Consider the following 23,826-nt stretch of genomic DNA (forward strand, 5'->3'; position numbering starts at 1 on the left):
CTGTCAGCCGCTCCCTCTCCCGGGCCTTTCTCTCTGGCTGTCTTGTTTTTTGGCACCGTTTGCAGCCCCGCCGCTGTCACCCACCCACGCCTTGCTTTCATTATCCAGTGTCAGCTTTAGGCAGGGCTCTTTTTGTAGAAAAAGCCCAGCAGGAACTCATTAGCATAATAGGCCACACCCAACCACAGGAACCCGTTAGCATATCCAGCCACACCCATGAGAGCACAGCTCATTAGCCCATTAGGCCACACCCCGCATGTTACCAGAAGTGTGCTCATCCAGCCACACCCACCTTTTGCTTCTTATTCTGTTTACCTTGTTTGTGGTCAAAACCCAGGGCCCTTTTTTTTATAGCAGGAACTCCTTTGCATGTTAGGCCACACATCCCTTATGTAGCCAATCCTAATGAGTTTCTGCTCTTGGGTGTGGTCAACTTGGGAACCAGCCGCTGTGCGTTCCTGCCCAAAAATAGCCGGCTTTCGGTGTTAGAACCAGGTGGGCAGAGCCCCGTCGGTCTGTCTGTAGCAGGAGACAAGATCTGGGCCGGGTGGGGGGAGGAGCTTCCCCGTGTCATGGCTGCCTCTTCAGATGCCGCTAGAACGGGAGTCCGTCTGCCCTGTTTATCGTAAAGCGGAGTGGTCTCAGGAACCACCCCTGCCGTGGCCATTCGCCTGCTAATGCCACTGGGCACCTGAAATCGCTCCACTCTCCGATATGTGGGACTGGTGGACTCACAGTGTAGCTGCATCTGAAGGGGTGAGCCCTGACTCACGGCAGCTCCTCCCCCCGCCAGGTATTTTGTGCATCTCTAAGGTGCTCCTGGACGCCTGCTCTTTTCTACAGCTTTAGGTGTGTTTGGCAAAGTGGATTTCTGTTGTTTAGCCTTTCTTCTTTGAGACTCAGGCTTCCTTAATCTTGAACCAGAGAGCATATCAGACACAAATGAGGTCCCCTTTCCCCTGGATCTTGTTGAGTAGTGTGTCATGGGTTGGTGAGAACATGGGGGTCATACCTACCAAGAACACACATGTCTGTTTATTTGGTATGTCTAATCACAGTTGCCAGAGCTGGGAGGTGCTTTATGCTTACTCATTACAGTGTTCTTTCAGTCTCTCAGGCTTGGAAACAGTAACAAGACAAGCTTTAACTCTTTACTGTTTTTATATAGGAACAGCATCCAAATCCTGCCTGTTTAAATAGAACACTAAAATCCCTATTGGACTCCCTGCCTGTTCAGGATACCTCTTCTCCCTCCAGAGCCCATCTCCCCTGTTTGTCGCTTGGTTGCTGGCTAAATTGTCTCAGCCCCCCCACCCCTTACTCTAACATTCCATTCAGCCTTTCAAATTTGATTATTCCTAGTGGAATGGGGAGAAAAGAGGAAGGAAGCATCTCCTGTCCATCATAGGAGTGGAGTCTAGTAGCAGGCCAGGCTGTAAGAGAGTGACTGGCCCAAGTTGCCCATCAAGGTTCTGTGACAGTGGGGCAATTTGAACTCAGGTCCCACTATATTACTCTGACTGCTACAGCACACTGATTTTGCTCTGCTTTGTTACCAGATTCTGAAGTTTCTTCTCCAGGCTGCACCCCCTGATCTGCTGGGTACCATCTTTTAGTTCCATTCCACCCCATCTCACTAGGTCCTCTGATCTGGGATTTGCCGCCCATTAATTTCAGTTCCACCAGACTGTACCCCGATTTGACAGCCACTGTCCTTTAGTTTCAGCTTCAGCCCCCTGATGTGTCAGCCAGGGTCCTTTAGTTCCCAGATCCCAGCCCCTGCATGACAGGAGGAGTCCTGGAGCTAACACAAGGTGGGCTTCACTCCCTTGAACCTGGAAATCATAAAAAGACCATGAAATTGGATGCAGTAATATTAAATAGATCAATAGAAAACCTCAGTGATGGATAGCTAAAAATGTGTTGAACCTTATTGAGCTATAGAGACAGAGGGGGGCATCCAGTGTGCCGTTGCCCTCCAGATCCTGTCACAGGAACAGTGAATCACTAGTTTCTTTTGGGTACTGGGATGCTCTTTTAGACAAAAGGTTAATACTCCAGTCAAAATCTGCACCGTGGTACCATAGGGTTAAAAAAGATAACTTGAGAACCTCCTACTTGTCAGACGTTGCCATCCACAGTGTAAGAGCAGCATTTACCACCCTTTGCTTTACAATCCATGCCCACTGAAGTGCTGCTTGGAAGGTATACCAACAAACCACGCTTAAATCTGCCCCATTCTTCAGTATCCCATTGGTTCCTTACGCACACTGTAAAATCACATGTAAATAAAATAAAAGCATAGTATTTACTTTTTATTTCATTTCCAACTTTGCAACTTACCTGACAATGAAAACCTGGTTTTCCTCTTGTCAGATACGTATCCCCTGGTCACTTGCAAGGTAGCGCTTTTTGCGCTTGCAGGCAGAAATGTTAGATCCAAGGTTGTTTCCTATAGCTACAAAACTGGTAGCATAGTTTTTTATGAATTTAAAACTTTCTTTTATTTGTTCAAATGCTATACAGTCTTATTCTGAAGGCTTTTTTTTTTAGAACAGTACTTTTGAACCCTGAATTTATATTTTGTATTTATATTGTAACGGCCAACAGCCATATACAATAAACTTACTTACTAGTACTACAGAGGTCAAGTGGTGGCAGCGGGTTATCTGAGAGAGAGAAAAGTCTCTCCAGGTGTTGAGAAAACCTTGGCGGGCAGGGTGGAACAGGGTCTGCAGGCTGCAGCAGGTCTGCTCCTCCACACAGATAAAGAATATTATTAAGGTGAAATGATTAGAGGTGGCTGAGTGAAATATCCTCTGATGTACATTGTGGCCCAGCTACTGTGCCATAAAATGTCTCCCTCCTCCCCATGTCTTAATATGAGGATTGTAGGTACCCTGCTCAGAAAGCACTGAGGATAATCAAACTAGCACAAACTGTTTCTTATTAAAAGTATTGTGTGAATAAAGAAATCAGGTGGCACATTGACAGCTGTATCACCATTGTCTTGGTAGCAGGGCTGAGCATAGTTTCTCCTCATTGGGTTTTGATGACAAATGCTTTTTAGTGCTGACAGGTTTATCCTCCTTTATTAGCCAGTGTTGGAGAGTGATGGTTTATTATGGCTGCACATGAAGCACAGTGAAATATGGACCTGAACTGGGATTGAGGAAAAAAGGAGGAGCCAAAATTTTTGGCAAGGAGAACTGGAGCCTCTAGCATTAAATAGAATGTAACAGTATTTGAAGTACGTGTCAGGAAAATGGGGCAAAGCCTCCCTTGCAACCAATGTCCCAATTAGAAAGGGATCCCTGTTAAGTGTTGGGGTTGAGTGTCTGTGGGGAGCTTGCAGTTTCAAGCCCCCATGGTGGCCGTGAATGACAGGTAACATCTAGTTTGAGCCGTAAAAGTAAAGGTTCCCTTGCTCGAAAGCCATTCGAGTCCGACTCTAGGGTTGCGGTGCTCATCTCTGTTTCAAAGCTGAAGAGCCAGCGCTATCCGAAGACGTTTCCGTGGTCATGTGGCCAGCATGACTAGACGCCGAGGCGCACGGAATGCTGTTACCTTCCCACTGAAGTGGTACCTATTTATCTACTTGCAATTTCTTGCTTTTGAACTGCTAGGTTGGCAGGAGCTGGGGCCAGAGACAGGAGCTCACGCCGTCATGCGGCAACTCTGGTCTCGAACTGCTGAACTACTGACCTTCCACAGCCTGCAGTTCAGCGTCTTAACCACTTGAGCCACTGCAGCTCCTAGTTTGAGCCTTAGAAAGGTGTAATTCTGTCAATTTTCCCAGTATTTCCTTGCATGCTTCTCTACAACTTCTCTGCACTTCTCCCTGCAAAGCTTTGAGGAATTGATCAATATTCAACTGGACAACTTCCATATTTTCCTCCAACTCCTCCTCGTCTTTCATTGTGTATTCCATATTAAACATATTTCCAATCCCTTTTCTTCAAATTCCTGATTTTTCAGTCTGCTTTCCTCTAGCCGATACATAGAACCAACACAATACTGTTACTCATTGCTCTTCCCCCCCTCCGCCGTAATAAGTGGGAAAAGAACCTTACGCGTAAGTCCATTTGTTTCTCGGCCGCGTTCCTTGTCGTTTTTGGACACCTTTATTTTTTGGGGGGGCTCCTCTTCCAACCAAGCTCTCATTCCAATCTGTTTTGCTGCGTTGCTGCAATTGTAATCCATATACGAATTTAGACATTAAAAACAAAGCGGATGGTCGCGTTTAGTAAGAACATGGCGGCCATGTTCTTCCTAATCAGTCGCTCCTGCTTTTGTATTTATATTGTAACGGCCAACTACAGAGGTCAAGTAGTGGCAGCGGGTTATCTGAGAGAGAGAAAAGCCTCTCCAGGTGTTGAGAAAACCGTAGTGGGCAGGGTGGAACAGGGTCTGCAGGCTGCAGCAGGTCTGCTCCTCCACACAGATAAAGAATATTATTAAGGTGAAATGATTAGAGGTGGCTGAGTGAAATATCCTCTGATGTACATTGTGGCCCAGCTACTGTGCCATAAAATGTCTCCCTCCTCCCCATGTCTTAATATGAGGATTGTAGGTACCCTGCTCAGAAAGCACTGAGGATAATCAAACTAGCACAAACTGTTTCTTATTAAAAGTATTGTGTGAATAAAGAAATCAGGTGGCACATTGACAGCTGTATCACCATTGTCTTGGTAGCAGGGCTGAGCATAGTTTCTCCTCATTGGGTTTTGATGACAAATGCTTTTTAGTGCTGACAGGTTTATCCTCCTTTATTAGCCAGTGTTGGAGAGTGATGGTTTATTATGGCTGCACATGAAGCACAGTGAAATATGGACCTGAACTGGGATTGAGGAAAAAAGGAGGAGCCAAAATTTTTGGCAAGGAGAACTGGAGCCTCTAGCATTAAATAGAATGTAACAGTATTTGAAGTACGTGTCAGGAAAATGGGGCAAAGCCTCCCTTGCAACCAATGTCCCAATTAGAAAGGGATCCCTGTTAAGTGTTGGGGTTGAGTGTCTGTGGGGAGCTTGCAGTTTCAAGCCCCCATGGTGGCCGTGAATGACAGGTAACATCTAGTTTGAGCCGTAAAAGTAAAGGTTCCCTTGCTCGAAAGCCATTCGAGTCCGACTCTAGGGTTGCGGTGCTCATCTCTGTTTCAAAGCTGAAGAGCCAGCGCTATCCGAAGACGTTTCCGTGGTCATGTGGCCAGCATGACTAGACGCCGAGGCGCACGGAATGCTGTTACCTTCCCACTGAAGTGGTACCTATTTATCTACTTGCAATTTCTTGCTTTTGAACTGCTAGGTTGGCAGGAGCTGGGGCCAGAGACAGGAGCTCACTCCGTCATGCGGCAACTCTGGTCTCGAACTGCTGAACTACTGACCTTCCACAGCCTGCAGTTCAGCGTCTTAACCACTTGAGCCACTGCAGCTCCTAGTTTGAGCCTTAGAAAGGTGTAATTCTGTTTAGGATTGCCCTGTAAGAGAGACCCTGGAGCTGAATGTACATTTGAGGTTCTTCCTTTGAGGTGCTCTTGTGCCAGTGTCACTTTCCCCCCTCAGTTTAACAACAGCAACAGAAATGCAGATAGGGATGGATTAAAAAAAACCCTTGCCCAGAGCATTGTAGCTGGAAGGTGTCTTTCTTGCCTCTCCTTTCACTCCTCCCAGAACAGCATGGGATGCAGCATTTGGGGGGAATTTAATGCAACAGTATGTTAACATTTTCCTTTTCAAGAACTGAAGGGCCAAAAAGTTTTTCACTTACAAAGTGCGGCACTTTTTCCGCAAATGGGAACCTTCCAGTGTTTGTTGGGTTTTGGATTTCAGGATACTGAGACACTTGAAGATAAAACAGGAGGCAATGCAGCCTCTCAGGAGCTTGACCTGGGCCAGCCAATATCCCTTGGTGCTGCTTGACTGGGCTAAAGGCTTCAGCACTCTGCCCACCATACAAGCATTCAGACAAGCCATTGGTTTTCATATGGTGTGTGTGTGGGGGGGGGATAGGAGGAGAGAAGGACTTAATAGGCCCTTGACAAAATTGCAGTGCCAATTGGAACAATAAAAAAGATTCCTTCATTGAAGGCAGTGCAATGCCTAATTAAACAAGGGGGCCGGAATCCAATGTTATTGACATTACATCTTGTTCTGGGGTTACATTTTCACTGTCCAGTGTTACTGTCTTGGAAGGAGATGGATCTAATTGTTTCAGTCATTGAAACATAGTGCTGTTTATCAGTTTTGGTGTTCTTCCTTCCAAGTGCGAGACCTGGAGTACTCCCTCTCATTTAAAAAGTACCTGAGTCTGACTTGTTTCGAAAGCCTAATATTCACTTCAGGCATTTGAAGGGGGCTTGGGATAACCATTCAAAGATTGCTTATTCTCTTTGAGCCTCTGCTGTGGATAGTCGTCTTGTATTTAATTGTATTTAATGTTTTTTTACTTTACAGAAAGGTGAAAGGAGGCAACATTGATGTTCATCCATCAGAAAAGGCACTTATTGTTCACTATGAGGTTGAAGCTACAATACTTGGGGAGATGGGAGATCCTATGCTGGGAGAGCGCAAGGAATGTCAAAAAATGTAAGTATATTTGTGACATTTTTTCCTGGAAGTTCTGAATAAAGTGACCTGGGTGTTAAACGTTTCCATTTTTAAAAAATCTGACCTATGGTAATTAGTATTTCCAGTGTAGTTAGCCACGTGAAAAATTTGTTTCCTAATGAGTGCCAGCTTCCACCTATTGCATTTTGTGTGGAAGCATGCACTGATGCACAAAATGTGCAACCTGACACATATCCCCTAATAATATTTGGACGAATGCCATATAAAACCCTGGAGTTTTTCATCTGTCACAGAGGTTCCTAATCTCTATTAACTTGACTACCAACAGGTTGCTTAATTAGGCTCATATTTCTTGAATACGTAAAAGCCCATCACAGCAACCATTGGAAGTTAACGCTGTGTACAATGAAGAAATATTTTTCACAGGCATTTTTGCTATGAGATGTCTTGGAGCATGCATATTGTTCTGCAGAACATATTAATGAACAACTTATACATTTTTTGCTTTGTTTTGTCAGCTGCCTTGGGCTGAAGAGGCAGCATAAATTTTTCTGTGTAAATATTAAATAAACATATAAGTTTAATATTTTTCCAATAACATGGGACAGTCAGATCTAGTCACAGTGATCCGTGACTTAGTTACATCTAGACTGGACTATTGCAGTGTGCTCCACTTGGGGCTACCCTTGAAGATTACTCAGAAACTGCAGCTAGTAAGAATGCAGTGGCTAGGCTGCTGGTTGGGGCTAGGGGTGTGTACTCAGTATATACCGAGCCAAATAAATATCCAAAAAATACCTTTTTGGTATTTTTCGGGTATTTATTCAGCTGAATACAGATTGAATACCGAAATAGCCACACCCGAATAAAAGCTGATATTATTCAGCTTTTATTTGTGCACAGCTAGAAGGCTGAGTTGAAATGACTCAGCAAATCAGGGATTTAAAGTTTAAATGCTTGCTGCGTTGACTCACAGGGTCACGCCACAGTGTGGCATGACTCTCCGAGTCATTTCTCAGCATGCGTTTAAACTTCAAATCCCTTCTCCATTGTGCTCTATGGGGACAGTCACCATAGGGTATGATGGAAATAAATAAATTTGAGTTTCCTGAATATTTACCCAAATCCCAATACAAAACCGATATTAGTATTCAGGAATACTGATATTTTTCGGGTCCAATGAATCCAAATCGGAAAAGAAACAAAAGGGTTTTTTTGCACACCCCTAGTTGGTGCCAGCTATTAGGAACATATTTGCCCAGTACTACAGCAATTAAACTGGCTCTCCAGAGCCCAATTTTGGTGTTGGTTTTGTCCTTTAAAGCCCTACATGGCTGGCCACTCAGGTATCTGAAGGACCATCTTCTTCCATATATTCCTGCCCAGAAAGTAAGATCATGGGGCGAGGCCTCATGACTGTCTCACCAGTTAAAGAGCTGTGTTTGGTGGATACACGACAAAGGGCCTTTTCCATGGAGCCCCACAATTATGGAACAGCCTCCACAGGGAGGGAGGTGTGCCTGGTCCCTCATTGTTGGTCTTCAGGAAGCAGTTGAAGACTGTTTTATTTAGGACTGTGTTTTGATTGATTTAGCTTTTATTATTGGCAGTCCTAATCAGAATGTTTGAACTGTGACTTTTATGGGTTTTAGAATTGTTTTTATTGTGTTTTTAATAACGTTTTATTTATATTGTAAGCTGCCTTGAGTTTTGCAAGGGAGAAAGGTGGCTACCAAAGGTTTTAAATAGATAAACGAAAAACATTTTTTTGTATTTATACTTCTAATTCACTCTATTCTGATGACTTGGGCTTGATTGCAATTGCACAATTATGCTAAAAACTAATGAGCAAAGAAGCCATTTTAATGGCTTTGATAAGATACATTGTTATACTTTTAAGCCTTTAGTGCTTAGAGGTTAAGATGCTGAACTGCAGCCTGGAAGGTCTGTAGTTTGGCAGTTTGAGACCTGAGAGCCGCGTGACGGAGTGAGCTCCCGTGTCTGGACCCAGCTTCTGCCAGCCTAGCAGTTCTAAAGCAAGAAATTGCAAGTAGGTACTTCGGTGGGAAGGTAACGGCGTTCTGTGCACCTCGGTGTTTAGTCATGCCGGCCACATGATCACGGAAATGTCTTCGGGCAGCGCTGGCTCTTCAGCTTGGAAACAGAGATGAGCACCTCCCCCTAGAGTCGAATTCAACTAGCTTTCGAGCAAGGGAAACCTTTACTTACCTTTGTTAGTTGCTATTTTTGTTGACCACTTTGGGTTTTCATTAGAGAGAGAAGTGGGTACAAATGAAGTAAAATAAAAAAATAAATCCTTTCATACCTTTTCAAAGTCGAGTACTGATTTCTGCATCAGCTGTGGGTGAAATCTGTGAAATGTGTCTTGCAGCATCCGGTTGAAGAGCCTCAATGCCAATACAGACATTTCTTCCCTGGCTCGGAAGGTGGTGGAGGAATGCAAGCTTATTCACCCTTCCAAACTAGCCGAGGTGGAACAGTTGCTCTACTACTTGCAGAACCGCAGAGACACGTCTGCAGGAAAAGGTGGGCAGGGCAAGGTTTGACACTTACAACATGGTCCATGATGTCACTCTTCCCACTCCCCAGTATTACGAGGGGAGGGGGCAGTTACCAAGGTATGCTGTATTTCATCTGAAAGATCCAGCTTTGAGACCGTGATGCTGAACTATAACTGCATTTCTGTTTTGTTAATCAAGCAACATTTATGGTACATCTTTCTTTTAGAAGATTCTGTTCTAAATATGGCGTATTTGGTTTGAGTGACAGAGAACTGGAGAAATGTCTCACAGCATGCTTACTGTTCTGTTTAATTTTTTTTTGGGGGGGAGGGAGTTTGAAGCCTGGGATCCAGGTGATCATATATGATACAGAGTGTTTTAGCCACTGCATTGTGACACCTTCTCCCCCTTAGAATAGCATTCCCTGAGCTGCCAGGGGCTGCTACCATGTGGGAAAATCCCTACCCTCTGAATCCCCCCCTGCAGTCATGAACGTGCTTTGCAGATGTGCCTTTTGATATCTCATCCTGAGCAGTGTTCCCTCTAAGCTGAGTTAGTGTGTGCTAGCTCACAGTTTTTTAGCCTCCAGCTCACACATTTTTGTCTCAGCTCAGGAAGGAGGGCTCCAGAGCAAACTAATTTATGCAGCAGCCAAATTGCTCGCTCACAACTTTAATGCCAGTAACTCACACAATAGAATTTTTGCTCACAAGACTCGACAGCTTAGAGGGAACATTGATCCTGAGTATCAGTATATGTTGATTTCCCCAACTTGCCACTCAAATCCTTAGTGTAGTTACTTGGAAATAAGTCCCATTCGGTTAAGGTGAACCTCCTTGTATATCATGTGTTGTTGAGACTGCAGTCTACGGCTTGTCTTTGTGGGAAGAACTGCTGACTTCACTTGAGTGAGATTTTCTTTCTCTTTGCTCCCTCCCCCCAAAATGTAAGGGCAGAATTGAAATAAGGTGAGAGACTGTGCTACACGTACAGATGACATTACTGTATTTCTTTCCATAGAGAAAAAAGAGAAATCCAGTAAACCAAAAGATCCACCTCCTTTTGAAGGCACAGAGGTAGGTATTGACCAATTATAGAGGATTCTGAATACTGACTTCACTGTCATGTCTCCACAACTAGCCTTCGTGTTATAAATTCATAGGTTCCTATCTGGTGGTCTGTTCAAATATTGCTGCCATTGCTGGAACTTTATAATGTATCTGGATAGTTGGGGCATATTCCAGTAGTTAATAGCAAGAGCATTGCAGTGGGATCTGCAAGCTTCTTGAGCTTGTGGGAATTTTGGATTTTGAGAAAGATGGTGCATGGACACTACCATAGAATAGCTTCCCGGCTGAGGGGGTAGCAAACCAGAGAATGGCCGCGCCTTAAGAACATAAGAACATAAGAGACGCCAATGTTGGATCAGGCCAAAGGCCCATCCAGTCCAACACTCTGTGTCACACTGTGGCCAGAAATACCAGTGCCATCAGGAGGTCCACCAGTGGGGCCAGGACATTAGAAGCCCTCCCACTGTTGACCCCCCCCCCCAAGCACCAAGATGACAGAGCATCACTTGCCCCAGAGCCCCTATCTATACCTTGTGGCTCATAGCCACTGATGGACCTCTGCTCCATATGCTTATCCAATTCCCTTTTGAAGCCGTCCATGCTTGTAGCCGCCACCACTTCCTGTGGCAGTGAATTCCAAGTGTTAATGTGTTCCCAAAACATTGGGAGGTTCTGGGCTGAGTATCCACCTATGATGGAGGTGGCTGTCTCTGAATGGCTGCTCTCCACAGACTCACATTTGATATCTCCCTAACTCTTCTGAAGCTGCTCCTACTCCAGTGTAGTGGAGGAAAACCAGAACTGACTCTTGCTTTGGGGGAGAAGGAAGTGGGCACCAGGAAACATAGTGGTGGGCGGCATGATCCCCCCGTGCATGCCGTATTAGGGACTGCTGTGTTAGTATTGGACTGTGATGTGGGAGATCTGCGTTCAGATCCTCACTGGGCTAGGAAGCTCACGGGATTACCTTGTGCTAGTCACTTTCTCTCAGCCTGACCCATCGCATAGCTTTGTGGGAATAACATGGGGAAGAGAGAACCACGTACACCTCTCTGAGCTGTTTGGAGGAAGGGTGGAATATAGCTATGCTATGCTAAATAGATAGTTTCTTGCAGGCTGAGGGATCCTTGGTTCCGTTATGAGCATCTTCCAGCTAGTTAATCTTGATTATATAGTGCTTGTAGCAAGCAGACAAAGTGTAATGCAATTCCCCTTGAAGTCATGGGTGCCATGAATTAAAGAGTTAATTTCAAGGGAAATGCACAATCAGAAGTCTATTATAAAATAAAACTCAAACAATCATAGCTTTACACGAACACTATGCAGTCTCTTAGATGGAGTGATCTAAGGTAGAAGTACTTTGAACTGAAATTTCATTGGGCTGTTTTCCATCTTGTTTTTTAGATTGTGCCTCTCTCCTGAATTGGTAAGGAGGGAGACACCTCCCTTAGCTGTTAAAAAAAATCATTTTTTACTTCTTTACCTCACCAAAACAATGATGGAGGGGGTAGAAAGAATTTGCCACTGGTCATAGGTGTGGTCTAATAAGCCAGTGTGGTGTAGTGGTTAACGGAGGTGGACTCTAATCTGGAGAACCGCATTGGACTCCCCGCTCCTCTGCATGGAGCCTGCTGGGTGACCCTGGGCCAGTCACAGCTCTCTCAGCCTCGTCTGCCTCATACGGTGATTGTTGTGGGGAGAGGAAGGGAAGGTGATTGTAAGGTGTTTTGAGACTCCTTAGAGTAAAGAGAAGTGGGGAATAAAAACCAACTAATAAGAGAATTGATCTCTGGTATGTATCAAGATTTGATTTTGTGGTGTCCTTCAAAACTGTTTACAAGAATTCACACACACACACACACACACACACACACACCGATCGAGTGACATGAAAATCCCTCTTGAATGTTTCGGTGGAACTTGTGAAAAATTCTCAATATCTTCCTCTTTTGGTGCTGATATTTTCAGATTGATGAAGTAGCCAATATCAATGACATGGATGAATACATTGAGTTGCTCTATGAAGATATTCCTGATAAGGTGCGTGGCTCTGCACTCATTCTGCAGCTGGCCAGGAATCCTGATAATCTAGAAGAACTCCTGCTTAATGGTGAGTTTAAGTTTTGTCTGTTTTTTATCACGTTGGGCTGGCTATTGCCTATCGGGCTGGCTGGAACGAGTGTCATAATCTCTGTGTGTGCATGTTGCATTCTGGCAGCTGTTATTATTTATCTATTTTATTTAGAAGATTTCTCTCCTGCCTTTCTGCTGAAGCAGCACTCAAGGTTCCTTACAAATAAAACTTCAAAAACATATAAAGTATTGAAAATGCAACTCCCCAAAACAGGTGTAATCAATCATAAAAACATCAACAAACCAGCAATGATAGACTATTAAAACTAGTCAGCAGTAAAATCAGCAGTAAGACAAGCTGTCACTCTATGAGGGCATCCAGTTAGTTAACACCAAATACCTTCCTGTATAAAAATGTTAGTATGGATCTCTGGAAGGCCAGAAGGAAGGGTCTAAAACAAGTCTCTTTGGGCAGTAAATTCCACCTCTTAGAGCGGAAGATGATGGAAGTCCTAATCAACATGCCACCGTCTTCACCTTGGTGCATGTGGTTTCATTGAGCAGGGCACCTGCAGCTGATCACAGTTTATTATTTCCATCCAAGCATCAGATGTGCTTATTTCCTTTTAGATGTAAGGAAATCAGCCAGGTAACAGTAAAATCCACAACTGAGGCTGATCTCCATCTTTGTTTTCTTTAGAAACCGCGTTGGGTGCTTTGGCCAGAGTACTGAGAGAGGACTGGAAACAAAGTGTGGAGCTTGCTACTAATATAATTTATATTTTTTTCTGCTTCTCTAGGTAAGTTTTATAACTCACAATGCATATGAAAATGCTTTGAAAAATAATATTTTATATTTACTATAGAAAAAATCGTTTCCCTAGTTCCAAAGCAATTGACCTTGACTCTGTGGTAGTAGGGGTGCTTATTTGAAACCTGTCACTCTGGCTTTTGGTTTTAACATATCTGTACCACCACCACCCCCCATCTAGCTTTTCCCAGTTTCATGGGCTCATCACGCACTACAAGATTGGGGCTCTCTGCATGAACATCATTGACCATGAGCTGAAGAGACATGAACTTTGGCAGGAAGAACTCACCAAGAAGAAGAAAGCTGATATCCTTTCATTTTGCAGTTTTTAGGCTTTTTAAGTCATGGTCTATGGGGAAGCCTATTTTGCTGTCTTTGGGCAACCTGCTGGCAGCATATTTTTGGGAGTACTTCCGGGAATTGTCAGATGCTACCTTCTGGCCACATTAGCCTGCTTCCTATTGCACCTTCAGTCCTGATCAAAGGGTATTTGATCAGTTTGTGGTTTGTGTGTGTGTGTTTGTTTCCGGATGTTGTACTTATCCTTAACTTGTAGCCTTTTACTTGATGAAGATCCTGATAATCAAACCCAGAAAAAAGAATATGAAAAAACCTTCAAAAAGTATCAAGGGCTGGTTGTCAAGCAAGAGCAGCTGCTTCGAGGTATGGAATCCTGATAGCACTCAGGCATGGGTTTATGGCATAGCTGCCTTCTCAGATTTAATTGAAAATGATGGGAAATAGAAATGCTCAAAGACTGTCCACATCTTCGCTCTGTGGCTGCCTGCAGGCATCGTGATAAACCATAGCTTACAAACCATGACTTCTGTAAGCTCTCGTGTAATGTCTGAGTGCAGACTTCCTGAGTGACCTGTTTGAGTGCTACATTAAAATTCTGAACAAGAGTTTGCACCTGGCTTGTTATGGATGTACTTTCTTTTGTGACCAGGGATAGTGGCAGTTTTGCAAAAAAAAAAATAATTAGATTGGTATTCAGATTTGCATTGATTGTTCAAAATGCATGTTTATTGTGGAGCTGAGCCTCTTTTTGATCACCTCAAAGTTTTTCTCTCAGTCAGTCCTGGGGGTGATTTTGCATCTGTGCAGCAGCAGCAGCATCCAGCATCCAGCATAGCCACTGGTCACCCATGCTCAATTACTATGTCCTAGGTCATCTTGGAGTGCCTCCTATTAAAACCAGCTAAGTTAGGTTGTGTACTCTGTTTTTGCATGCATGCATTCGGCAGCATTCCTCCCTATTCCCATGCTCTTTACTGTATTTATGCATTGATTGTGAGCCGCCCTGAGCCTGCATTGCGGGGAGGGTGGGATACAAATGAGATAAATAAATAAATGTACAAGCGAGAGGACTCTTTCTTTTCCTTTTCTTTTCTTTCTTGGCAAGTTATATATCTCGAAGATTGTGCCGCTCCCTGGCAAAGAACACTATGGTCAAATTAGTTTCAGTTTTCTAGGCATGGAGAGGGAGGTGGCGAAGGTCAGTGAGAAGTTGTTTTGATCACCCTTCTTTAACCTTGCAGTCTCGAGTATGCTTTGTCACCTCCCTCTCTCCATCCTGAGCAGGGGAAACCATAGCCAACCCTTGCTCCAGCAGTTGCCATAAAAATGGCTTCTCAAGGAGGAGGACAATCTGCAATGCTTGGGTTCCCCTTTCAAAACCTGACATTTCCTGTAATTTTCTCTTCTCTTTTTTCTTTAGCATTATTTTTGTTTTATTTTGATTTACCTTAAGCCCTGCCAACTCCACCATATCCCTGTAGTACTTTCAATAGTTGTTTTAAAGAGCATTTAGGTTCTTCCAATATAAACGCCATATCGTCGGCAACAGCCTGTACTTTAAATTGTTTGCCTTTTACTTGCAAACCTTTAATTTCCTTATTATTTCGAACTTGTTCTAGTAAGGTTTCTAATACAAAAATAAACAATAATGGAGACAAGGGACAACCTTGCCTTGTACCTTTTGAAATGTCTATATCTTGAGTTAAATCGCCATTTATTATTATCTTGGCAAATTGTTTATCATATATGGCTTTGATCATTATCAAAACATTTTCACCTGTCTCTCATCTATTTAATTTTTCCAATTAAAAATTCCAATTTAAGTTATTGAAGGCTTTCTCAGCGTCTATAAATATTAAGGCCATACCTTTTTCTGGGTATTGTTCATAGAATTCCAGGTCATTTAGTATTGTTCTTATATTGTTCTTTATTTGCCTCTTTGGGAGGAAGGCCGCCTGATCTCTATGAATAACTTGTAGTAACACCCTTTTTAATCCACTTGCGAATATATAAGCATATATTTTATAGTCTGTGTTGAGGAGGGATATTGGTCTACTTAAGTTCTGTTCCTTGTTTATGTATTAAAGTAATTTGAGTTTGTTTCCATGAATGTGGCATCAAACCTTTATCTCTAATATTAGTTATTACGCTTTTCAGTGGTAATATCACGTCTTCATAGATTTTATAACATTTTGATGGAATTCCATCTGGTCCAGGTGTTTTTCTGTTTTTTTGACTTCGTATTGCTTCCACTATTTCGCACATGGAGATTGCATCATTTAAATTTTTTTTTGGTCTTCAGTAAATTTCCTCTCTATATTTTTTTCAAAAAAAAGATTTATCTTGATGTATCTCTTCACTTTGATATAATTTCTTATAGTATTGTTCTACCACTTTTTAAAAATCTTTTAGAGTATATTTTTCATCCCCCACGCATTCTGTCTAATAAACCATCCCCTGACAGAGGCCTTGAACGTATCCCAAATTATTTCAATAGGGACTTCCGGTTGTATATTTTCCTTAAAAAAGTGTTGAAATTCGACTTTCGATTCATTTACAAATTTTTTGTCTTTAAGTAAAAATGTACCTTTGTCTTCTTGGTATGTCTGTTAAGGTTAACATAATGGTCCGTGAAAGTAGCTGGTAAAATCTCTACCTCCCAGATTTCATTAATGATTCCTGTTGAAGTCCATATCATGTCCAGCCTGGACCATGATTTTTGTCTGTGTGAATAAAAAGTAAACTCTTTTTTTATCTTTATTCCTGATCTCCATGTGTCGACTAGACAGAATTCCTCTGCTATTTTTATGAAGGACTTCGGAAGTTTATTTCCTTGTTTATATTTTTATGTAAATTTTTTCTATCAATTTTTCTATCAAAGACCGCATTGAAATCTCCCATTAAGCAGGTCTCATCAAATACTTGTTTAGCAATTATTTCCTTAACCGATTCATAAAATTTTTCTTGTTTTTCATTCAGTGCGTAAATATTCACTATAAGTGTTTTTTTATTCTGTCTTTGAATTTGAATTATTATAATTCACCCATCCTCTGAACTAAAAATCAGCTCCAGTAGTAGGTTTTCCTTAGCATAGGTCACTAAGCCTCTCTCTCTTTTTTTTAATTAGCTGCAACGAATGACTTTCCCAGTTTTCTCACCTCTAAGAGGTGTTGATCATCTTTTTTAATATGTGTCTCCTGAAGACATATCACTTCTGCACTAACTTTTTGTAACTGGTGAAATACTCTTGATCTTTTTTGTGGTGAGTTTAAACCATTTACGATAATTGATATTAACTTCATTTTTTTGTTTATTCATCTTTATCTTGCTCTGGATTCTCTTTGGAGATGGGAAAGGAGGATGACTGGGATTTATGAGCAAACTGTGATGTGCCGTGCTCATGTGACAGAGTGACCTGGGCTTGTGCAACAAACTTGTTTGGTGCTCATTTTAGTTCAACAACTTTAAAAAAGAAATTAAAGGTTACTTGTTAAGTGTAGTCCCCTGTTCTCAGAGAAGATGTTGCACAAGTAAACCAGGGAAACAGCTGTAAGCTATAGCAGCTATCTGTGACGTGGCATACAGCATGGGTAAGAAATATATATTGAGCAGATTAGCAACCAGTTTCCACAAACTTTTAATATGAATAGTACTTTATGCTTTGTTACTTATATAACAGAAAGAATGTGGGCACCAATACCTTCCTAAACCAACTGGAAAGGTAGAATTCCTTATTCACTTGATAGAAGTGTCAACAAGACAGCAGAACAACAGAGAACGAAACCTCTTAACACATCTGTTGCTAGTGTTGTTGGTTGTAGTTGGCAAATTAAACATTTGTGCACTCTTTTTTTGCGTTTGGTTGCACATGGATAAGTCCTGTAAAATTTCAGTAAGCTGTACAAATATTGACAAGTTGCAGATAGCTCAGAACGGAACTAATGAGCATGGCTGCAGTTTTCCGTTCATTTCTACTTACAGATTCAAATGCATTTTACCCTTCCCCAACATTTTAAATGGTAGTGTGGATTTTTTAAAAAAACCCAAAATTGTGATAGCCGTTGAATTAGTTGACTTACAGTGCAATGGTGAGTAGAGTTACAGCTGTCTAAGCCCATTGATTGTAGTGGACTTAAAGGGATGTAACTGTGCTTAAGATAGTACTGTTAGTTACCAGTCATCAATTTCCAGTTCAAAGAAAAGATGATTTCTTATAAAACCTTCAGGAAGAGGGGGCTTTTGAACAGATATGGGTGGCTTCTGAAGCCGTCCCAAATACAGCACAGGGAGGATAGTGTTTGGAGAAAGTTCTTAGCTGTTGTTGATAGACACCATGGGGTTTTATTCCAATGGGGCATGTACAAGAGGTGTTTGCAGTGCTCAAGATCTTTGGAAACGTTACTTATGACTTGCAAACAGTTTAAACTTTTAGTCTTACAGTGCTGTGATTCTCTCCCCCCCCCTGCCCCGTTGTGCCAGTTGCCCTTTATTTGCTGTTGAATCTTGCCGAAGACACACGCACTGAACTGAAGATGCGAAACAAGAATATCGTTCACATGCTGGTGAAAGCTCTGGATCGAGAGAACTTCGAACTCCTGATTCTGGTTGTGTCATTTCTGAAGAAACTCAGCATCTTCATGGAGAATAAAAACGACATGGTAAATGTTCCAGTTCTCTGCTTGAAGGGCTCTGTTAGTTGTGTTTGGGAAGAAACGGCAACAAAATGGCATTAGGATTTCTTTTCTGCTTTTGTTTATAGCTTAAATCTTGCATGTGCACTTGGTTACATGGTTTCTAACTGGTGTGGTTCCAGTTTACATGGTATACAGTACATTTGGATCTGCAGGTTTTGCACCTTCAGGTACTCCCCTGCACAAGAATTTGCACATAGAGAAACAGTATATAGATGGTGGTGGCTTTGTTTTCATGCCTCCTCTTCTCAAACATTTCTTGAAAGACTGGCGTGCTTTAAATTATTTAATTTGTTTCTTTAAAACAGTTATTAGCTGCCTTTCTTCCTTATGGAGCTCAAGGCAGCTTAAGACATAGATAAGATACATAATAACCCCCCCCCCCCCCCCAAATTTAAAAACACAGTTTAGGGTTGTCAAGAGCTCTCTCAGCCCCACGGACCTCACAGGGTGTCTGTTGTGGGGAGGGGAAGGGAAAGGAGTTTGTAAGCCACTCTGAGACACCTTTGGGTGGTGAAGGGCAGGGTATAAATCCAATCTCTTCTTCTTCTAATCGGGGAGAACCGGGTTTGATTCCCTACTCCTCCACTTGCACCTGGATGGATGACCTTGGGCAAGCCGCAGTTCTGATAAGAGCTGTTCTTGAAAAAGAGCAGTTTCTCTCAGAGCTCTCTCAGCCCCACCTACCTCACAGGGTGTCTGTTGTGGGGAGGGGAAGGGAAAGGGGTTTGTAAGCCGCTCTGAGACTCCTTTGGGTAGTGAAGGGCAGGGTATAAATCCAATCTCTTCTTCTTCTTCTTCTAAATTAATCAGCTGCAGTCCTAAATAAAACTGTCATCACCTGTTTCCCAAAAACTGAAACTTGTCTGGGGAGGCTCTTCCATAACTGTGGGGCTGCCACTGAAAAGGCCCCCTCTCGTGTGCCCACAGAAATGAGCTTCTTTGACGGATGGAACGGTCAGGAGGGCCTCTCCCGATGGGGGTGACGACGATGGGATATAGCTGGAACGTCAGCATGGACATCGATATTTTAAAAATACGTATAAAACGTATAAGAAAATACTCTGTAAAATCCAATTAGAATAAAACTAGCCTTAGAGAGGTCCCTCTTAGTGAAAATCTGCATTCTCAGATTTTCCCAGCTCCTGCCCTGACTGTCAGCTGATCAGAGGTGAGAGAGACTTCTTCTCTCTAGATACAAGCTTTCTGTACGATCAGCCTCATTTTACTGTCTCTGTAATGCCTTCTTGCGCATATTTTATCACACCATGTATTTTATTGGTATGCCATTAAAGGCATTCGATTTGATTTGACTTGTTTTTTCCAGCCTGTTTTCCTGTAAAAAATATTAGCACTACAGTTAGGTCACAGTTCTCTGCATCCCTCATTGTTCTCTGGATCTCGGTACATATGCTCAGAAGTTGTCCTCCCTGGCTAGGGTTGCCAGCCTCCAGGTGGTGGCTGGAGATCTCTTGCTATTACAGTTGATCTCCTGGAGACAATGGCTGCTTTGGAAGTTGGACTCTAGGGCAAACCCCACCCTCCTCAGGCTCCACACCCCTAAACCTCCTGGTATTTCCCAACCTGGAGCTGGCAACCTTATCCCTGGTGGTCCAAAAGAAAAATCCAACCCCCCTGAACACAATCCACACAATATCTTTTATAATTTGTGTGTAAAATGCCATCAAGTCACAGCTGATTTACGACGACCCTATGAGGTTTTCAAAGCAAGAGACGTTCAGAGGTGGTTTGCCATTGCCCGCCTCTGCGTTGCAACCCTGGACTTCCAGGTGGTCTCTCCCATCCAAGGACTAACCAGGACCGACCCTGCTTAGATTCTGAGACCTGAAGAGATCTAGCTTGCCTGGCACTTCCAGGTCAGGGCGGGACCTTTTATTAGGACTAATCAAATGACACCTAACAGTTTGCAAGCTTTTGAGGTCTGCAGAATTCTTCAGACTAGATGTTGCCAAAAAATTATTAGCCACAAGGTATACATAGGAACTCTCCGTCTAGGGCAGGTGATGCTCTGTCTTCTTGGTGCTTGGGGGTGGGGGCAACAGTGGGAGGGCTTCTAGTGTCCTGGCCCCACTACTGGTCCTCCTGATGGCACCTGGTATTTTTGGCAGAGTGTTGGACTAGATGGGCCATTGGCCTGATCCAACATTGGCTTCTATTATGTTCTTATGATTAGCACATCCTCACAAGTTAACGCCTGTGGGATTTGATTTAAATGAGGCTTTTGTCAAGAAGGATTATATTAAAAGATAATATTAACAGTGTCATAAAGTCTGCACAGTTGGCAAGCTACCCAGACTCAGATATTAATACCAGGCTCTGGAGTGTGTTGTTAGCCAGCTGGTTGATATGCTACCTATGTTATAATGACCATAGGGATGAGTGTAATCAAAATTCTAATCAAATCAAGATTCTGACATGAGTGATCAAAGAAGAGGAGTGCTGAGAAGCTGTGTACTTGCCTGTTATTTTCAGGTGGCCCTTTTGGCCTGCTTAGGAAACATACTACATGGCATTGATGCAGAATTGCTCATATGTCTTTGAAATTTAGCTTTTAAATGCCATTAATTAAAATGAAGCATTGTCACAGTTAACAGAATATGTAGTTTAATACCAGCCTTTACATAGCTTTTAAAATAGAGGACAACATTTTGCTGCCTAAGACTGATATAATGTTGCAGACTGGCATATTGTTTTCTCTTCTGCTGTGGTGTTTCCCTTTTTTAATGATGTTACAAGGTTACTGTCCACTGAATTAAACTGAATTAAAAATGCAGGTTGTCTTGCCATGTCTGAAGACTATCAGTTTTGTCATTGTGAAAATACACATTTTCATAACCTGTATTCAGATGCTTTTTATGGAGAAACTTCAGCAGAACTCGTTTTAGCGATGAGGCAAAAGCTTTGGCAGCTTTAAACTTTATTTACCATAAAGTAAATCTGATTGTTATGATATCCTTGGTACCAGATTTAAAGTTTGGCAAAATATGGGTTTAGTAATTCTAACCTTTCCATCCTGCTCATGTAGGTTGAACTGGATATTATTGAGAAACTGGTGAAAATGGTACCATGTGAACATGAAGACCTGCTGAATATTACACTCCGACTTCTTCTGAACCTTTCTTTTGACACAGGCTTGAGGAATAAAATGGTACAAGTTGGACTTCTTCCCAAACTCACTGCATTATTGGGTAGGTTTTGTACTTCTCTCACCAAAAACTTTGGAGGTACTGACACAAATATTGTTATTAGCTAGAGTTGGTTGCTACTGTTAATTACTTCTAATGCTTTGATATTTGTTTTAAGTAAAGATTACTTGAAATTTTGTAGCAAAATTAGTCTGAACTGTATTTGGAATTATACCTGGGGGTAATACCTGCGGTGGCTCAAGTGGTTAAGACGCTGAACTGCAGGCTGTGGAAGGTCAGTAGTTCAGCAATTCGAGACCCGGGTGCTGCATGATGGAGTGAGCTCCCGTCTCTAGTTCCAGCTCCTGCCAACCTAGCAGTTCGAAAGCAAGAAATTGCAAGTAGATAAATAGGTACCACTTCGGTGGGAAGGTAACAGCGTTCCGTGCGCCTTGGTGTTTTGTCATGCCGGCCACATGACCACGGAAACGTCTTCGGACAGCGCTGGCTCTTTGGCTTTGAAACGGAGATGAGCACCGCAACCCTAGAGTCGGATTCGACTGGCTTTCGAGCAAGGGAACCTTTACCTTGTCGGATTCGACTGGCTTTCGAGCAAGGCAACCTTTACCTTTACTTAATACATAGATAGGATAGTTTGTACTTTCATCTGCTTGAATTTTTGGTTGTAGCTTATTGATATAAGTTGTCAGAAATTACAGGGAACAAATGTTTCTCGTGGCCTTCTGTATGCATGGTAGATTTTATCATCTCAAGAACCAGTGTGGTATAGTGGACAGAGTATTGAACTTGAACCAGGGAAACCGGTACTCAGATCATTGCTGAGCTACAAAGTTCACTTGAATAAATTCAGTCGATCTTTTAACGGATTTTCGCGCCCAGCCCCCCAGGGCATGCGCAGGAACCCCACCGCGCATGCCCAGAGGGAGTGGGCGCGGACATCCCGCCAGTTCCTTTCTTACCGCCGCGTTGGAAAGACCTTCTTTCCTTCTCGGTCTGATCGGATCGCTGTTAGCTTCGTTTTCAGCTTCGCTCCACAGCTCTTAGGACTTATTTCTTACTTGTGCTTTGCCTTCAGTTTATTTTCAGTTGTTTGTTTAAAAACATTTTTTTTTTTAGTTTCTTCTGATGGGAATTTACCTCAGGCCTTCGGGCCACCCCCCCCCAGCCGTTTTTTCGCCATTTCTCTTCTTATGGAGAAGAAGTGGGGATTTTTTAACAGATGCAGACGTTGTGGTAGCAAACTTGCTCCTCCAGATCGCCACACCCTCTGCATTTTTTGTCTTGGAGAGTCTCACAAGCCAGAATCTTGTCGTCACTGTGCTCGATTCGCCAACCAGACGAGAAAAAAACGCGCTGCACGCCTTAAGGTAGCGCTGCTTGAATCGGCCCTTGCTCCTGTCTCAACTATGGAGGAGAGACCGTCTACGTCGACAGATCCGGCATTGACACCTGCCTCCGATGTCGACCGCCTGATACCGAAGCCCTCGACATCGAAGACATGATCGTCCGCCTCTACACCAATGAAGAAAAAGGCTAAGGCAAGTACGGAGCATAAGTCCGCGAAGAAGGGCACCTCCAAGTCCCTTAAAGCGGCAAAGAAGGGGAAGGAAGCGGTGCCTGCACTGGGTGATGCCCCAATAGTGCCTCCCGCTCCGCCGGCAGTATCGATATCGGAGGCCCAAGTCCCTCCACCGATACCGACCATCCACGTATTGGACTCCCCTGTCCAGCAAATGGAGCCTACTTATTCCGACATTGACACGGTGGAGCTCATCAGTCACCAAATGGGTGCAGAGCTTTCCCCCGCTCCCTTCGACTTCGTCGGCATCGACAGTATTGGAAGCCCCTGACGCCGAACCACATTGGCACCGATACGCCTTATCTGACACGCAGCGTCTCCCACCACGTCTGCAGACTCAGCCTGTTGATATTGACACCCGCGACTACAGGGACGACTCCCAGAGACATGCCACTACCTGGTCCTCCAGACGTCCACGGACCAGAAGTCGCCCCCGAAGAGTCTCCATGCCCCCCCCCCAATGGCTTGGGATGAAAGACAGTTGCGTTACCTGTATGGGGCTTATCCTCCATCCATGCCATGGTTGACTCCTGTGGGCTATTCTGAGTGGGATCGCTACTCATCTTGCTCTGCTCATAGGTCTAGGTCTCTATCACGTCCTCCTGTAGTCGAGTCGTCCCATCACACCGTGGAACCAAAGCCATCCCATCACGCCGTGGAACCAAAACCTGTCGTGCCCGTCGCCCAAACCAAACCCGTACTCTGTCAACAAGACACTTCGGTCCACACGGAACAACACGATTCTTCAGATTTTAATGACGAGGACTCAGATACGGAGGTTTCTGAGGCTCACACATCCCCTGACCATGCATCTCCAAACCAGGATGTCGCGGAGGATTTACCTATATCTCCATCTGACAACCTCACTTCGTACACTGATTTAGTAAAACGAACACGATTCTTCAGATTTTAATGACGAGGACTCAGATACGGAGGTTTCTGAGGCTCACACATCCCCTGACCATGCATCTCCAAACCAGGATGTCGCGGAGGATTAACCTATATCTCCATCTGACAACCTCACTTCGTACACTGATTTAGTAAAAC

At 43.3% G+C, this 23,826-nt stretch overlaps 1 protein-coding gene across 1 annotated transcript in view; it reads left to right on the forward strand.

The window, feature by feature from the left end:
• The window catches only part of KIFAP3 (kinesin-associated protein 3), a 97,229-nt gene that overhangs the window by 246 nt on the left and 73,157 nt on the right, over positions 1–23,826 (forward strand). The window contains exons 2-10 of the mRNA XM_015406201.1: positions 6,453–6,584; positions 8,959–9,113; positions 10,109–10,164; positions 12,127–12,268; positions 12,932–13,031; positions 13,224–13,348; positions 13,607–13,705; positions 17,822–18,000; positions 21,080–21,242. Of these exons, the coding sequence (XP_015261687.1) occupies positions 6,453–6,584; positions 8,959–9,113; positions 10,109–10,164; positions 12,127–12,268; positions 12,932–13,031; positions 13,224–13,348; positions 13,607–13,705; positions 17,822–18,000; positions 21,080–21,242 (1,151 nt within the window). The remainder of the gene's footprint in view (positions 1–6,452; positions 6,585–8,958; positions 9,114–10,108; positions 10,165–12,126; positions 12,269–12,931; positions 13,032–13,223; positions 13,349–13,606; positions 13,706–17,821; positions 18,001–21,079; positions 21,243–23,826) is intronic.

This window comes from Gekko japonicus, unplaced genomic scaffold, assembly GCF_001447785.1.
Source record: "Gekko japonicus isolate JY-2015 unplaced genomic scaffold, Gekko_japonicus_V1.1 scaffold1180, whole genome shotgun sequence".
NCBI lineage: Eukaryota > Metazoa > Chordata > Lepidosauria > Squamata > Gekkonidae > Gekko > Gekko japonicus.